General features: G+C 29.5%; 1 protein-coding gene across 1 annotated transcript in view; it reads left to right on the forward strand.

The window, feature by feature from the left end:
• The first annotated feature begins 884 nt into the window (after positions 1–884).
• LOC111638859 (oxysterol-binding protein-related protein 8-like) overlaps positions 885–19709 on the forward strand; it is a 25330-nt gene continuing 6505 nt past the window's right edge. The window contains exons 1-9 of the mRNA XM_023384621.1: positions 885–1092; positions 2941–3060; positions 6710–6833; positions 9507–9616; positions 10745–10804; positions 14555–14658; positions 15226–15406; positions 19370–19466; positions 19585–19675. Coding sequence (XP_023240389.1) covers positions 961–1092; positions 2941–3060; positions 6710–6833; positions 9507–9616; positions 10745–10804; positions 14555–14658; positions 15226–15406; positions 19370–19466; positions 19585–19675 — 1019 coding nt within the window. The 5' untranslated portion in view covers positions 885–960. The remainder of the gene's footprint in view (positions 1093–2940; positions 3061–6709; positions 6834–9506; positions 9617–10744; positions 10805–14554; positions 14659–15225; positions 15407–19369; positions 19467–19584; positions 19676–19709) is intronic.

Here is a 19709-nt window from a genome sequence, read left to right on the forward strand (position 1 = left end):
CGAATCCGATTACGTCGCATGAAGTTATACGACGGAAATGCTAAAGCAGAAGGAAACGGCATTAACCATTTTCAAATATTCACAAGTTTCTATAACGTGTTTTTGAATTCTGCCACACCAGGGCGTATGTGTTCGAAGCCATTAATATCCTGCTAGTTGTTAGCATGGAGTAAGTTCACTCTATTCACCTAATGGTAATTTCAGTCGTGACGTTTCTCCTAAACCAGCCAATCAGCATCTTTCTGCCAAGGTTAGCAGAGTATAAGTATTCTCACTCGTTGTCGCTGCCTTTGATGTGCTGACAAGCAGTAGGTGGAGCCTAGCTGGTCAACCATGTTTAAACCAAGTAATTAAAATCAACATTCCAAAGAACACTTACAAAACGAGTCTTTTTCACTCTGTTTTCTTCGTGCAATATTTTATTTAATTTTATTAAACGTTAAATATGTTTAATCAATATTGCTGATGTTTTTGAACAGTTAATGTTTTACTTACGTTATATTTGCATAAAAGTTACTAAACTTTTTTAATACTTTTCTCAAAAAAGCTAAACTGTTACTTACACGTATAGTATGCATGTCATACTCGGACGTTTTTCTAATAAATATTTGCGATGACATGTTCTATTTTTAGACAAAGATGATTCAATTCAACGTATAAATACTTTATTATTACTGAAAACTATCGAAAAATTTTTAATTTATTTAAATTACATCGTCATAAATATATACACACGTTCTATTTAGACGAAAGTTTCATTATAAACAATTCAAAACATTTACATTAAAACTTTTTAATGTTTATTTTCTTTGTTTGTTTCTGAGTTATTAAAAAACTTCAAGATATAGTAAATTCTGAGTGNTAATAATATAAAAAGTAAATAATGGAAAATACAGTATTTATTTAAAAACCACATTAATTGTTTGAAGATACGAATTGTGTCTTCAACAACTTAGAACTATGGCAAACCGGCCACAAAATTATCTTATGTTTTCTGATTGGATGAAGTTGCTAACAGTAAACGGTACTTGGGAAGAAATATGGGTTATGCTGAGACAAGAATCTATAAAACTGTATCAACAGAAGAACGAGGTAAATAAATGCACGCGAGATAAAATTTTTAAAGTATGACCTAGACTAAGGTAAGGTAACCCTTGGCAGGCGGACCATCACTATTTTTTTTCCAGCGCACAACCCAGGCTCATCTTAAAAAATGAATATCCAATATCTTTTCTGAGTTGTATATTTTAACCTAACATAATACAATTTTATTGAGTAAATAAAACTTCAATAAAGAAACAAATATATCAATTGTTTTAGTAAAAATAAGTAATAGGATTTTTGTTTCATTCTCTTATCTTCGGACATCTACCTCTTCGACATTACGGAAAAGCTAGCTTTTCCGTAGCATCAGCTAGCTGCTAGACCAAATAATATTGTTCCAAAAATTTCGGCTGGACGTGAAAAAATTTTGCATCGTAGATTTGGCCATTCTGGCAGGCATACGTAGAGATTGCTCATCGCTGGTTAGACAGCAAAAAACCAATCTTCCAGTCTGGTGACTTGGATTCGATTTTAGATCATAAACATACAGCCTGATATTGCCTATGTCTTACATAAATCAAATAAAAACTTTTAAATGCTACAATACAATTAAAGTATAAAGCATAGAAAAATCGTATATTAAATGATATAATTTACGAAATTATTACAAAAGTTGCTTTTAGCTTTTGGTATAATTATATTAAAATATCTACGAACGTGATGCAGATACAGTAATACCTTGGTTTTCGTCGGTTGCCTCGGATTTTGTCAGCGTGGTCACGTGGGCACGCCGAACTAATTTTACAAAAACATTGAGCAGGAAAACGCGTGGATCACCCTGTATGTATTGTTGTTTCTCGTTGTGTGAGCATTATCCCTCGCGTCTAGCCAAACAACTCCATTGTTTTCCTTTCCTTTTAGCTCCATCGTGAGACCAAAGAGTTTTCAGAGCCAGCACCCCTTCGGATGCCATGTTAAATGTTCATTTATTCTTTACATTAGTTTTTTATATTAATTTCTTATTGTTTTTAGTATTAAACACTATATTATTCTCTATAAAATGTGTTTTTGTATGTATTTTGGAGTGTCTAAAACGAATTAATTGGATTTATATTGATTCATATGGAAATAATTGCCTCGGTTTTCGGATTTCGCCGATTGTTTTCGGACGGATTATCGATGAAAACCGAGGTATCACTGTAATAGTATCTGCATCACGTTCGTAGATATTTTAATTAATTTAGATATAATTTATATTATAAAAGCTTATTGCATAAAGCTGAATTTATCATTAAAAGTAACCTACAAATTCTGGCTGGCTGTTTTATTTTTATGTACTGTACAGTATAGATAATTAGGATAATATGCTACGTAAAATTCAGGAAGTTATAGAAATCCCTTTTTTATTTGAAGAATACTTTCTTGCTTAATCTCATCATTATTAAGGAGATAAAAGAAGCTTTCCAAATCTATTTTTATCTCTTCAATGAGACATTTCAAGATTAATAGATTTAAAATAGGTATGATTTACAGTTAATGAAATAATTAAGATTTAAAAGTTTAAATAAAATTATGTAAATTTAAGTTGTAATTTAGAAACAAAAGAATTTATACTTTATATGAAATTTTAATGGATCTTTTTGATATCTTACTGTGAAAATTATTTATATTAGTTACAAATTAAATATACTTTAATTTGTATCTTATTTATATAATAAGAAAACCATAAACAAATCAAAATATGTAATAGTTTTGGTGCTATCAAAATTTATTTATAGAGTACACAACGTAGTATTAGGCCTATACTGTAAAATGTTTCACATATATTGACAAATTTTTATTTTATACATTTTATAAAATAATTCAGTAATCTAATTGTAACACATTGCTTAACAGGATTTAAAATGGCTTGGAACTATAAAACTGAAATGTGTAAAATATGAAGGCATGACAGATACCGAACCAAATACGTTTAAATTATTCTTTTCTCCTGATGAAGCAATATGGGCTGAACAGGTAACTTTATATTTTATCGTCAAAATCCATTTCATTTTTTGTATTTACAACTTAACAATTTCCTAATACAGTATTTTTGTTAAGGTTTATCGATCACTTATTTAGTTATTCTTAAAGAACTGCATAACTGTAATTTTACACGTTTATCATAATATCAAGTAATCAAATAAATTTGTATGAGTTTTCAATGTAATCATTTCTATATAGCTAAGAGCTTTCAGAAAGATTTCATGTTAGCTTTGTTGACAAAAGTGTTAGCTTGCATCTTCTGTATAAAAAAGTCTGGAAAGTGAGTAAATGGGTTCCATATATACCAAGGGTGGCAAATCTATGGCACATTGGAAGAATCAACTGGCACGTAACGGGGTACTGTACATGACAACTGGGCGATTCACAATGGGCGATAGTCAAGTGGGCGCCAGAAACTTCAAAATTTTTGCACACTTAGCACGCATTAAAGGTTTGGCGGATTTTATTTATTTATTCATCTGTAAATATTGTTAAGATATATATAAATATAAATATGGTTAAGACTTACGTAGTTACGAGTTATTTCCAACTTAGGAAATGTTTTGGAATAAGGTGCTGTTAAGTATTTAATGTCAGAACGGTTAACAAATCATACGAAAGAAAAGTTTTTCAAAAACAAATTCTTTCGAAAAAATTTTATAGCTTTTTTGTTTTAATTTATATTGTATTTAATGTATAATGTAATGTATTTTTATTTTTATGTAATTGTTGTCTTGTTTCTACGTATATTTGTTAATTTTGGAATAGATATTAACTGTTCTTCGAGACTTTTCTATTTACTTGTAAAAGTAAATAAATAAATAAGGCATATATTCTGTATAAATGTTTATTAATTACAAAATCGTTTTTTTAACTCGTAAATTTAATATTTTTAAAGAAACGAGTTAATTGTTTCTTTAAAAATATTATTGAAATTTACTACGTAGTAGATCAATAGAAAAAAATGGTGATTTTTATAAAAACAAAAAATTTGTATTTTGTCTATTGTTCATCTCTTATTTTGTCGCCCAGTTAGCAAGTAGCACAGTTGTCAGTCATCCAGTTGACGATGTCCCCACGTAACTTGTTATACAATTTCGGTTTCTCATCCATCTTTTTCAATAATCCTTTCGGTTTATCTGACCATCTTTTTTCAATCAGCTTCTTTACATTTATCCCAATTACAGCATATTTCATTTCTTTAAGTATCGTTATTTGAAGTCCAAAACTTCGGCACGGATAAATATTTTTAAAGATAGTTGAGCATACTAAAGATAGTATGCTCACTATATGGCACGGGGACTCAAAAAGATTGTCCATTCCTGACATATACCCACTGCCAATAAGAAATTTTGAAGGATTATGATCTGCTCATCACTCTTCGTGCCACGAGAATGAGCCATTTTTTGACAGGTTGTTGAATGTGTGCTCTATATAGTCATCGTCAGTACAGGTACAAGCATTCGTATCATTAGTTTCATCTAGTTTGGTCTACTGCTGTATAACAAAACTCAGGATTTATCAACAGAAAATTTGTTGGTGTAGCTGATGGCCAAGCTAGTATCATCCATTATGAGCTTGTCACTGAGGAAATTTCCACTTGTTAGCTTCAAAATAGTCTTCAATTATTCATTATAAAGAGGTGCTTCTTCAGCATAGTACACCCTCACGCAAGCAGTGACCTGACAGAGACAAGCTTTGTTTTCGGAAATTCTATTTACCTTCTGTGTTTTCCAGACATTGCATCATATTACTCTATTTTTTTTCTTTGCCCTGGGCAATATGCGCAATCAATACTTTCGAAACTAATAAGTACAGTACTATTGAAAATTTGAAATACATATTGTTTAAATTTATCCTTAAAAACTGCACAAACATTTTTGGTTACCTGATGTAATTAGAATAAAATTTTGCCATTTTCCCCCCTCTAACACGCACACATTTAAATATATATACAGTATATATAAAATTTAAAAGTTTGTTAACTGTTAGCATTGGGCCTTCGGATTGTACAAATACTAAGGGCACATTTGGAAATTTTAACCGATAACACCGCGGTAGTGGTAACTGACGTCATCGGTCATAGCCGATTATTCTGAGCGATCAGCGCATTTTTAAACGCGCTGGTTATTTTATGGTATCGAACATGGAAGAAAGTCGAGAAGAGGTGATATCATTAATTCTGTAATTGCTCTCAAATATCGATTCAGAATCACATGGCGATGAAGATTCGACCAATTCATCAAAAGATAAAAATGAACTTGTAGAATTTTTTTAACAAGTATCGGAGAAAAATTATCTTCATTTAGTTTACACTGTAAAATCAATAATTTCGTAGCATTTGCTAGCCATTGACCATGCTGTCTTTTCTCCATATGAAACTCGAGACGACATGGCTTTCCGATCTTGGTCGCTTTGTGCGGAGGGAAACAAAAATGTTATTTTGTTTCCTCTAAATTTTTAAAATCACGGCCACATTCGTCACACGTATTGAATTAGGCGACGAAAGCATTATTATGCGTTCGTCGCCTAATTCAATAGAAACTGCGGTAACCACTTTGTCATCGTGGTTACCGCAGAACAACCGGTGACGTCATAATCGTGATTTTTAAACGTGGTTGGTTATTCAGGTTACATTTTCTAAACTCTCCTGTAATTACCAGCAGTTACCGGTAACACCTGTTAGAATTTCCAAACGCACCCTTGGTATTCGAACAGCTTTTAAACTGTCTAACTGCCCCGAGGACAGTCGAGTACACACACACACACACCAGGATTTTGCTTTTTTTTGTTTTGTTTTGTTTTCTGAAAAATGAAATACATAGGATGTTCCTTTATAAGTAAAAAGCAGCCATGAAAATATTTATTACTTTCCTGGCTTGTTATATATAACAGAGGGAAAGTATGGCGATCAGTCAAAAATGTGCATGTGGGAGAGACGATTTTGTTCACCGTTTGAAGCTTAATAACTCCTGTGCTTTTTGTCGAAAATTTCTGAAATTTTGCAGGAAGGTTTGTTTATTAGGGAGATTGATGCTATTAAATTTTGGTGGTTAAAAGTCGACGGGGTGGGGATATAAAGGGAGGTCGTGTGTCATATTTCGAGTAGATAGTCTTACTGACAATTTTACTCGTTATTAACATTTAATAATATAATTTTTAATAAAATATCGTAACTGATAGCGCAACATGCAGCTTTAAAAGTTTCCGAGAAAGTTAAGCAACTCGTTGCTGGATCAAAATGGTAAGATAAAGATAGTGTTAATTTTATAGTAATAGGAGTCAATAAGGCCCCCTAAATTTTCTCCGGTCCCGGAGAAAAATCCCAGCTCTCAATGGTCTGTTTTGACTGTTTCTAATTATTCTCGCCCCTCCTAGTGAAAAAATGACATCCTCCCTTATGAAAAAATGCAGCTGAAGAAGTGCCACTTTATGAAAGACAGCAATCATAAATTACCAAATTTTGAAATACATTTGATCAGACTAATTATTACATAATTATCAGTGTATACTTTTTTAATATAAGTTGATATAAGGTTTCTTCAATGCTAACATAAGTAACAAAATTATTTTTTAGGATGTTTCTAATTATACTGTTGAATTATTTTAAATACTTGATTTTTTTCTAATTTTTTAACAGTCTGAAATTTCTAAATGGCAATTAGAACCTTTGCTGTTTCTGGCTCCATCTGAACTGGCATATAAATGTTGGATTAATGCTCTATCTGTTGTCTCAGAAAAGTTTGTTGAAACAACAAATGAAGGTAATCTTTATTTTATAAATTTATTTTTTAGACCGAAGTTAACATAATAAAGGGAACATAAAAGTTAATTTATGATGATAAATATAAACAAATATACGGGGCAGTGACAAAAATCTTTCTCCAGCTAATTATTTTGAAAATTAATATTGTAACTTCCCTAGACTTTTGGTCAATGTATATTAAGTCAAATTGATGTTAAGTGATGTGCTACTCCTCTGTCTTCTAGATTGTGGAGATGGAAACTATTGTTATCTGTAATGAAAATAGATCATAATTGTCAATTACAAAGTTATAGAGAATGACAAAATATGTAATTTCAACTTTTATTTTGATAATTGGTATTTCGGAATGAAAGATAGGAGACCAGAACAGGATGTAAAAAAAATTGTCCGTAAAGGCATTGCTGCTTAACATGAGTGCAAGTCAGGAGTGGCTGATTGTGCTATCTGTACAGCCATAAATAAAATTGAAAAATCCAGTTAAATGGAAAATGTCTAAATACAACCACTGATGTTTGTGTATCTTTTAGTTTCTTTATTCGAAATAATTACCTTCTACAATGATGCATGCTTATATGCAGTGCACAATTTTAAAAAATTTCTAGCGGCATGATTGCTTGGTTTATGTATGGTAGTATCTCATTTTACTATTAGGCGTGGATCTCAAAAATCATGGTAGCAGTATTACTGCAATAGAAAAAATTGCAGATGGACTTCCTGTTGTAACAATTTTTTGAATCACTTTAAAACATACATGAAACACCAAAAGAGTACCAATAAACAACTCTCTCTACCAGGTTTCTATCAATAGATACCTTAAGTATTCCAAAACTGTTGTCAAGCAGTACTGACAGCAGTAGGTAGCAAACAAAGAAAAATAGTGTGCTATTGAAAAGCAAAACAAAATGACTGTATATACTCCTTGTAGTGTCTGTTGGAAAAAATTTATGCAATTTAGATGTCAGGTGATAATTACACAGTAACACATATAAATCAACTTTGTAAAACTTGTTGTTTTACAAGAGTAAAATTTTCAAAACCCATGGCTTTGATAAGAGAGGAGGAGGGTCTGCAAAGCTGGGGATATGAAAGATTGAAAAGGAGATTTTCTCTTCTAATTGTATCCCACTTGTATCTTTGAAGCTATAGAACTCTACACAGTAACATTTCATTTATTATGATATCATAAGCAACCAAATATAGACATTCTAAGTAGGTACAGTACATAAACTCAAAGAAATATACACATCAATGGTTTTTAGTATTTTCATTCAACTGGATCATCCAATCCTATATGCTGTGTGAATGTCATATTTATACCCACATTGTTGTTATAGAAACAAAAAGTTGAAATATATGTTATATATTTGTAACTCTTTGTAACTTTTATAATTGACATTAATGACCTATTTCTATTATGGGTTTAATAGCTTCTGTTTCCCACTTCCTAAAGGATAGGATGCAGTTTGTAGCACCATCATTTAGTATATATATTTGACTAGTATAAATTGGCAAAAGGTTCACAGTGGGTGGTTATACCATTTGTTTTCAAAATAATTAGCTAGATAAAATATTGTTTAAATTAATCTAATATGAAATGATAACTCATGAAAAAACAGCAAGTCAAATTCAATTGATTCTTAGTAACCAACAACTCTTCAGAGAATATAATCTCTCTTACATTTATTGATTCAGCTTGGATTGGATTATTAAATTACGATTACTATCACTATGCTAAACATCAGAATATTCTCTTTCTACGAAATTTCAAATATTCATCCCAGATTTATTCACATATTTTATTCAAAATGAAATATAGTCTTTCCTTAATTCTAAGATGCCATTAATTTAAGACATACCATGAATTTAAAATTTAATTTTAAGTTTATTTTATGGAAGGAGACATTTTTCAATTATCAATTTTATTAAGTTCAGAACTTAGTAAAATTGATTATCTTAGAAAAACAATATAAATGAAATAAGTAATACTTGGAAGCTGTATTTCCATGTTTTGCATTTACAAGTACAATAGCATTTTCTTTTAATGTTGCATCATAGTTTTGTCTTGAAGCCATTTTAAATGTTAAAAAGAAGTTTAAATTAAACAATTGTTACTAGAAAAATTCATTTAAACTGATGTGATGACCATTGAGTAGTAAGGCCAAAAACATCTATTACTGGTGCATGACAAGCTATTTTATTTCTTGGCAATGAATATTAATTTTTTTTTTGGACAGCAAATGTCAGATTCATTTCTATTTCAGACAACTGAAAATAGGCAAAGAGTACATCTTAGAATTGAAAAAATGAAATACATATAAATAATTGCTTTAAGTGAAGCACTATAAGGAAAACAAATATGCAAACACTATCAATTTACAAAAGTTATAGAAATCCTATAAAATTATATTGAAGATGAAAAATTAATTCATGTAATTAATTTATCATCAATATGTTTGTACTACCTCTTCATAGCAATTTATTCTAGCCAAGTATTCTTTCTTACTAAGTCTGAAGATTTTTAAAAATAATATAAAGCATTATTATTAAAAGTTTTCATTCTGTTAATAAATAAATAAGCTTATCATTATTTCAAAAATCTTAAAATATGCATTAGAAATTTAAACATAATTTGTTTGCTACATAATTGGTTTTTTTTAATCATAAATTTCAGAAGCTGAAACACCTGCAAAAGAAATAACAATGAACACTATTTTAGTAGATAAAGATTCAATGGAAAATCCAAAAATAGTTGAAACCGTTTATGTGGAAAGAGTTTTACAAGTTAATAATTTTATTAATTTTATTTAAGTTAATTAAATAATTAAATTTTTTTTAAATATATGACAGATAACAGTTCTAAAAGTTAAACACAAATTATTACAGTATATATTAATTTTTAATATTACATTTACTAACTGAATGTTCAGTAAACAATTACATTTAATTCTTCCTTATTATTCATTTAACAGTTGAAAAATTCATTCAAAACTCTGTGAACTGTACATTTATTATATGTGAAAATTATGATTATGAAAATTCTTTTTTTAATTATATTTATTATGTCTCAATAAATTTTATTGGCATTTTAATATATTTATGGAATGAATTAAATAGAAGCTTTAAATTAAAATAAAAAGTTAGTGCTAAAATTTGTTGCATTATATCACCTCTCATTTTAATTGTTCATATCATTAATATACTGACATTTTTCAATGTTGTTTTAGCCTGTATGACATGTTCTATGATGTATTTTTTCAGTTGATGAGGATTTTTAATTTAATTTTTTTGGATTGAAAAGTTTTAGAAATCTCAAGTATGTTTGCAATATACCAGGTGTGGCCAAACTTTTATCCCTTAGGGGCTACTTTTTTGGTAAAATATAGTCTGTGGGTGACTATGAATATGGGCAAACAATTTTAGGATTTTTATATGCGCATGCGTTAACATTCATTTGCATTGTTCATCGGGATAAATACAAACAGTATGGGTATGTTGCACAGTCAGTCTATTATTGTAAGAATAAATTATCAAATTAAGATTTTTAAACATTAATTTAAGTGAAAGCAAATGGTTCAACTTTAGCTTCGCAGGCTACTTTCAAAACCTTTGCGGTTGACCGTGGTCTACGTGTTGGCCATCCCTGCAATATACATTTATCATCAAAAATTGATTAGAAAGTTCTCTAGTTAATCCCTGATGATTATATAATCCAATAATACTTGAAATTCCTAAAAATTTTTGCTCTAAGAAAAACAACTTTAATTGATTTTACATTTGAGAAATTCTTAACTGAATTTTTAACATTTAAAGTTTCTTCAATTCAAATGTTGTTATGATTTTGATCAAATATTAAACTTTATTCTGTATATATTATGAATTATTTTTAATGATTAATGTTATATATTTTAGAAACAAAATACTGAAGAAACAATGGATTTGGGCAAAATGATTTGGTCTTTGCTATCCAAGGTAACCAATAAAATTTTTCATGAAATAGATTGAAGTTTAGTACTTTTAATATACAGTACTTTATTATATCTTTTACATAACTAATAGTAGTTTCTAAATATTACTATTAGAAAAATAATTTTAGAAACTAAAAATAAAAATAGAAATATAACTTTATAAAATTTACGAAAAATATTGTAAAAAAAACTAAAAAAATTGTTACAGATATAACAAATTGGATGCATTACTTGGCAAACTAGCTTCAATACACAGTATCTGCATAAGCAAACCAATGACTCCATTTTAAATTAAACAGGCTATGTTATATAGGCTTGCTTATCCAACTGTTATTAAGGTTACTTTAACTAGGTAACACTGTACGTTTTAAAAATATATACATAAAAAAACTATAAATGTCTTAACATATTTATCCTGTCCAATCACCAGGAACCAGTCTTGCTTCACAGAGACAATCTTTTATTAGAGACTACACATCTGTAAAATTGGTTCTTTTATAGTAAAACTAGCAGACCCCGCCATGCATTGTTGTGGCTCAAAATGTATCTAATATAAATTTATAACACTTCCCTCGCGGGGGGATATAAAAAAATTTCTTTTTAGTGTACATTCATTTAGTGTACCCTATTAAAACGCAATCAAAAACGCAAAAACCCGCATCTAAAATAGTATAAATAGAAGCAGAGTTCTTTACCGTAAGCCTTAAACCCAACCATCTCCCTTCAGTGGGGTTGAATTTCGACATGTATATTATATAAAAGCACGTGCATATTCGAATGCAGTGTTGTGTCAAAATTTCAAAGGAATCAGTAGGAACAAATGAACATTACATTTTTATTTATATAGATAGATAGAAGATGATCTGCTTTAGTTCATTTTCACAGAAAATCATAATGCCTCACGGAAAAGCAAAGTTAGGGCATCATACTCGTAGCGCCATCTGTTGGACATAAAAGCCTTAAGCTAGATTATATCCTTTAATTTATATGAATATTTAATGGAATAATATACAGCCTTTGTCCACCCTAAAGTTCCATTCTAAATATAGGCAAAAGAATTTTTGAAATCGGATGAGTAGTTTCAGAGATTACCTGCTGCATACAAACTTACTTACATACTTACAAACATTACCTCTTTATAATATTAGTATAGATATACAGGGTCCATAGGAAAGTCTCTTTAACCAGAAAATTCTTGCAAACGGAGAGAGCTACAGCTATGCAAGTGAGGTAATGGTATAGCAAAGCGACTATGCCCGACCTAATGCAAACGACAGCAGCGCCCCTAGTGGAAAAATTCGGAAGATAGGCAGTGCAAATCAAAAATGAAAACTGGGCACTCTTATCATATGCCTTCTTCAGATCTACAAAGGCAAAATATACTTCCTTATTTCCTTCTAGCCATTTCTCCTGAATTCGCCTTGTCATGAAAAGTACATCAATTGTTCCTCTCAAAACCAAACTGTTGTTCATCAATTTCTATTATCTTCCTTAATCTATCTTCTACAATCTTTTCAGAACTCTTGAATGAATGTTCCAGCAATTTTATACCTCTATAGTTATCACACATTGGTCTCCTTTCTGTTTAAAGATTGGTACTATATCACTTCTTTTCCATTCATCTGGAATTTTTTCATCTGTCCATGATCTTTTCATATGTCAAAAATCCACTTCCTCCCATCTGGACCTATGGCTTTAAACATCTCTATCACAGCTTCTGAAGGGTCCCCAACCTTTCCACTTTTCATAGCCATAACTGCATTTTCTACTTCCTCTCTTGTTAGATCCTCTTCTTGCTTTAGATTTTTATCTGTCTTTTTTAATGTTCCATGCTCATTTTCTTAATTTAGAAGTTTATTGAAATCTCCAAATTATTATCTGTTCTCTTTGTGTCAACTCAATCCTTTCTTCATTCATCACTGCATTGATTTTCAGAATATAAACAAACAACAACATTACAACCTGATACATTATTAACTACAAGCCAACCAATGCGGTATGTTATTGGGCTAGATATCGGCTATAATACTAATAAATTATGAATCTCCATCTAGTACCCAAATTCAGTTTCTCTTCTGAAATTGGAGGTGCAGGCCAGTGTTTCAGGTCATTAATGGCCATTCTGAAGTCTAATGTTGTTCTGAAGATGATGTCAAAAGGTAGGATTCAGCATGTCTTTCAGGACTGGAGACATGTTAGGCCAAGTGCATACAACTCAATTAGGGACTACTTCAAAAAAAGTTATATCAATGTGGACTCTATCTAATGTATTTCATAAGTAATAAATTTGCTCACTTTTTTGACTTTCTTTGTATTTGATGTCATTCTAGTTTTTATCAAAAATTTAGATTTATGTTATTTTTCAGAGTTTGATGTTATATTATGCAATGAACAAGGATATTATGTATACTTATTCAGTACTCAATATTACATCAAACTCTGAAAAACAACATAAACAGTCTATACATTTTTATAATATTTTATAATAATTCTTAATTAAATAAAAGTCCTAATATGAATAGCTATCAGCAGGGTCATCCAGTGAGAAACAGGGTCTGGGAAAAAATACATATTGGGAACCCTACAGCAAGAAGGAATTAAATGAAAAAAACAATGTATATGGATAGAGCAGTTTGTTGCTTCTGTCCCTCTTGGCAACTCTGACTCTCAGTAGTGTAAATAAGACCCCCTTGGATCTTATTACAAAGGATTCACAGATACAGAAATTTAAAATTAGAATTTATTGTGTGTTCTTTGGTGGATTACATTATTTTGATAAAAAGCAGTATTCTGTTTTGACATGATTTTTATTTCTGTATCAAGAAATAAAGTTTTTGGATGAAAAAACTGAAAACAAACTGCAAAAAATAAAATGATATAATGATTTATCACCCAAATTTGATAGAAATTATAGAATTAAATAAAATCAAATGGAGAGAGAGAAGAAAACTGATCAATTTTACTATATTTCTAATCAAATGAGCAAGATAATATCTTATTCAGCAATTGATGGAAATAAAAAACTCAAAAAACTATATTTACAACAAAGAATTAACTATTAGAGTCAAGAATGAACCAATTAGTTTATTTATATCTGTATATAATTATATAAGCCAGTCAACTGAATTTTTGATTCCTTGAACACTTTTGTGAAATTAAAAGAATTTTTCATATAACATGCTGTTATATTAACATGTAAAAATATATTTTATAAATAAAAGATGTTTGTACTAAGTTAATAAATATTTTTTATTCTCAGTGTTTGCTATTATTTCTAAACATGAATATAGTTTAATTTGTTTGAAATTAAACTATTTAAATAGTGTTTAATTATACAGTTTGTATAATTAACAATGAAATTGGATGTCAAGTCCATCTCAAGCACCAAAATTCTTTGGCTCTATCTATAACTTTAGCCAATGCCCTCATTGAAGAGTTAGATTTGGAATAAAGCTCACCAACATTCTCTGTTCTTCCTTAATCTTATTTTTTATTCTCATTTCCCTTTTACTTTATACATTTGTTTTTTATTTGAACTTTCCATCTTCATCAAAGTCTTAATCCTGAAAGTTTCATTTCAAGAACCTGGACGAATATTCTTCCTTCTGTTGTCTTAGCATGGCCATCCAATTAGTTTATATTTTAGTTTTATTACCTGAAACTTTTACTTTTGAATCTTGATGTGAATGCAAAATAATATATATTTCAAGTCATAATTTATCTGAGAGTAATGAAATACATTTCTATTATTTAGTTTCGAGAAGGAAACAACTTTTCTCTTCCAATCAGCTTATTAGAACCAAGATCTTCTCTTGATAAATTTGCTGATAGTTTCCTTCATATTGATATTCTCAGCGAGTAAGCAATTTTTAACATTTTATTATTATTCTAATATAATTTTATTTATGGAACAATAATAATATGAAATATATATAATTACTGAATCACAATCATTGATATATACTAAATTATAAATAATGTTTAGAATTTTATCAGTCCCATAGCCAGGAATAATAATATATAACAATTTAATTTTAGAGCTGCTATAATAACAAGACAAACTTTTCTTTATTCCAGCAAAATATTAACAGATATACAAATGTTTTTGAGCACATTGCAATCAATGTGCTCAATGTCAATGTGCTCTGCTTCAAGTCAATTACAACTTACAAATGTGTTCTATTTTTGAATGTTCTATAACATTCTATAACATTTGAACCAAATTTCAAAATGTAAAATGTAATTCTAATTTACAAAATTTATTAAATTAAATTAACAAAATATATATTTTCTATAAAAATGTTGTAATCAATGTTAAATTGGATCACTATAATGACCTTTCTTCTTGGGGTTATCTGGGATAAAGAAAAGGTTGTCTTGTTTTTATCCAGTATTTCCAGTTTTAATTCTTAATTTATGTTTTAGAGCTGCTATAGAAAAAGACCCATTGACAAGAATGAAATTAGTTGTTAAATGGTATTTGTCAGGATTTTATCTCCAATCAAAAAGTCTTAAAAAGCCATATATTCCAAAAATGGGTGAAGCATTTCGATGCTTTTGGTACCATCCAAAAACAGATAGTAAGACATTTTTTTTAGCAGAACAGGTAAGCATATTTAATTTTAATTAAATTAATAAATATATATTTAAATTTAAACTCTGTCTTATTGAGCTCAATGGTTTATAAATGAGTGCAGTAAAATAGTTTTATTGGGGCTCATTTACATTAAATAACAGTTTATTGAGCACTTCTGGACAACCAACCAGTACCTAAGAGCTACAAGTTACATATGTTTGTTTATGTATTTCTTGTTTCTTTCTTTTCCTTCTTGTTTCTTCCAATATTCTTGCACCTTTCCAATCTATCATAACTAACAGTTTCTTGTCTCAGCATGGTAGTGAGTTTTTTGTTCTGATATTTCTTCTGTGCTCCTGTATCCAAGTTTATAGCCATCATTTTGTAGCTCTCACATAACTTTATTTATTTGTTTCCACAACAATAGCCGCTCTCATTTAGAGGTTTTTTCATGCTCATTTGGATTTAGACATGTATTTGACCAGATCTCTAATGAGTGAGTAACAGGGCTTGACATATCTGAGAATGATTATTCATGAAAAATACATGAATTTGCTCATCTAGTCTTGATCCTGGGTCCTCAGAATAGTAGGTTGATGCCTTGTCCACCTCAGCCACCTGGCTGTTTGTGATTGCATGTTATCTCCAATGTTTGAAATTCTTTACCTAGTGCTATTGGATAACTCTTTCAATCAGTGATGTAAATGCTGCATATTTATCAAAATTAATAGAGTCCTCTGATGCATATGATACATAAATTTATGTAAATGTATTCTTCCTATAAACCAAAGGTTAAGCATATCATCCTTCTCTAGCCATAAATCCAAGAAATGCATTTTAGTATTCAATTCTTATTGAAGTTTAAGACCCAAGTTTTCATCAGAAAACATATTGACAACCTCTTCAATCTCATTTATATCATTCTAAATTTAGTAAAGTATTTTTATAATTTTTTAACTTAACATATCTTTTTAATGAATTTAATTATTTTTAGTTTTTTATTTATCGTTTTTATTCAATTTGAGATTATAAAAATATGTCACTGACAGTTACAGTATTTTAGTGAAAGTTTTAATTATTTCCAACAATAACAATAAGTGGATACAAACATTCAACAATCGCCTAAATGATCAGGTTAAAATTTGGCTATTTTAAATAATTAATACAAATTAATTTGCTACTAGAGGTAGACGTTTGGCACCATTCTGTTAACTAAATTAATAATTATAATTTAAATTTATTAAATAATTTAGAACCTTCTGGAAGAAAAGAACTGACCCGAGACAGGGCTTGAACCCACAGCATCTGCTTGCTGTGGTATATATACCTCACTGGGTAAATCATTCGCTGGCTGAGTGCCATAGTGAAGTTGTTCTTAGGCCATGGGCATAGGAGTCATCCCCAGCCAGTGCAGCCATTAACCTCGTAAGGTTATATCCAAATTTAAATACCTCTGGAAGCAAAGGCTTGCTTGGGGTCTGGGTGGCACAATTGGCAACCACACTGCATAGCAAGTGGAAGCTGTGGGTTCAAGCCCTGTCCCAGGTCAATTCTTTTCTTCCAGAAGGTTCTAAATTATTTAAAAAATTATTTATTAAATAATTTAGAACCTTATGTAATAATTTAAAATTGTATAATGTTTATATTCATAATTACATATTTCATAAATTCTAATTATTAATTTAGTTAAGAGATGGCACCTAACTCCAACCCTAGTAGCAAATTAATTTGTATTAATTATTTAAAATAGTCAAATTGTAGCTCTATCATTTAGGTGATCGTTGGATGTTTATATATACTCAACAGACTTTATAATGTTTGTTATATCAATAAGTGGATTCCATATATCAGTATGATGCTTACCATCTAAAAGAAAAACTGAATGAATAAAACTGATTTTATATCATGGATTATAAATTCGTGTGTCAAACTAAAAAAATAAATTGTTTTTCCTGTTTAATAAATTTATTATCTTCTTTATTTTATGCTGTTTATCATAAGAATAATTCTACAACAGAATTTATAAATAGAGTATTTTAAATAAAGAAAGCAAATTAAGTGGCCAGATGGCTAAGCTGTTAAGGTGGCAGCCCACTGCTCTGAGATCAAATCTGAACATGTTGAAAAACCTCAGGAATTTTTGGAGGGTGATCTATCTAGATATGTCAGGTCCCATTTCTCAGTGACCCCATCCAGCTGCCAGCTGTAGGCCTGGCCAAGCCCATTAATGGGCTTGCTAAAAAAAACAGACTCTCTTAGTGCTCATTAGGCAAAAAGAATTAAAAAAAAGCAAATTAAGTTATTTCTAATTATATATTATGTTGGTACTCAAATACATTACGATTTTCGATCCAATACACTATCTCTATAGATAGAGACCATTTTTTTGGTCCCTATCTATTGGGTGTAAAATTGCGAAACTTGCTGAGGTCATAAACAACATCCAATAGAATGTAAATAAGCATTGTTTGAATTATTTTGAGCAACAAAATGCTATGTATGATTATTTAAATTAGCCTGAGTTATCTTGGGTTTGGTTATTTCAGTTTAAATTCTTTTATTGTTTTTATTTGTACGCAATATTGTTAATTTGTGTTTGTTTTTTTTACTTATTTTTTTTAATACCATATTTGGTGTTAATTAATGTTTATGTTTTTGATTTTCAAAAATAAATTGAAAAAGTACTGTATATATAAGCATTAAATTGCCTTTAAAAATTAATGAACTCATCCTTTTTATTCCTTTAATCATTATCTCATTTTATGTTGTTATAAAGAACATATCCTCAACTTTTCCTTGCCTTCTTTAGATCGATTTACATGATTTACAGTTTAATTGAACATATCCTTCTATTTTGTATGAATTCGTTATCTCATTTTACATGGTTTCAGTTTGCACAATTTTTCTAGGAACTTATCTACGAGGGATGAGTGTCTATACTCTCATGTCATGATTTTTGCCATGCCTAAGACTGGAGAAATACATTAAGCTTATATTTTCTTTTGATTAAAATAGAAGATTACAAAATGGATGTTGAAATTACTAATAAATTTAGTTCAAGAAACATCTACTTTGAGGAATAAAGGTTTAGAAGAATACAAGTCTCAAGATTTAACAGTAAATCAGTGGAATTGAATTTTGCATTTTAGAATTTTGATGAAGTAATGCAATGATGAGCAACCTTTTCTGGATGTGGGCTGCAACTGAATTTTGTAGACTGCTGACAGACCTCATGCATTTTTTCTTGTAGAGTTGCAGGCTTTAAGTCTTCCATGTACAAACATACTTCCTAGTCCCAATACACTAGGTACTAAAATAATATATGCTAACAATGCTAGTAATACATAGTTTCTTCTTATCTTTTGATTGGTCAAGTTTAGTTTGAATGTTCTTTGTCATGAATATTGACTTAATTAGAATTACACAAGATAGTAAACAGAAAAATAATAAAATTATGTTGCCAAAGCCTCAGAGATTACTCTTATCTCAAGCTTCAGGTTACTCTTGACTGAAGTAAAGTATTCTAAAAATAATCAATAATTCATTGAACACAGACAAACAAAGATAATAAAAAATTTTGAATTGTCCTGCCTTATCTTATTAAACAAAGTAGAAAATACTCCCATCAAACTTTTTTCTATATTTACTGGATATACTGAGTGAACGATTTGACTATTTTTCATTTATGTAATAAATATAGATGGGTGGTACTGTACATTTTCTCTGGTTCATCACAAACCACTGCTCCCAAATAAGTGTAAAAAACAAACTAATTGAAAATATAGAAAATATCATATGCACAGTTGCTGTGAGTATATACAGTTGGCTAATGTGCTTAGATGTGGCATCCTGACTATTCATAGTCATGGTTTCAAATTGGATTCTGTGAAAAGGTGCCTAAGGAATTGCCTGATTTTTATTTAAAATATGGAATTTGTCATTAATATTTTATTATATAGTTTCTAAACATATTTATTCTGAAATATATTTTAGATATCTGATAAACCTCAAGAAGTTGCCATTCATATTATCAATCAAAAAGATGGATTTAGACTTAATGGAAGCTTCATTGTTAACTTATCATTTAGTGGTAAATATAATACTATATATTAGATAATTTTTATATTGAAGAATACAAAATTTCAGGGTTACATTTTTCATATTCACATACCTTAAATTTAGTCAAAATTGCTATTTATTATTTACAGGAAATACTGTGACTCTGAAAGTAGAGGATAAGAATTATCATGTAACTCTCTTACCATTTAAAGAAAAATATACTTTGGCTATGATAACTAAGTTAGAATAAATTTATTAAGCAACGAGTCACTCT

This window comes from Centruroides sculpturatus, unplaced genomic scaffold (assembly GCF_000671375.1).
Source record: "Centruroides sculpturatus isolate CEXI.00-Female unplaced genomic scaffold, Cexi_2.0 scaffold956, whole genome shotgun sequence".
Classification (NCBI taxonomy): Eukaryota; Metazoa; Arthropoda; class Arachnida; order Scorpiones; family Buthidae; genus Centruroides; species Centruroides sculpturatus.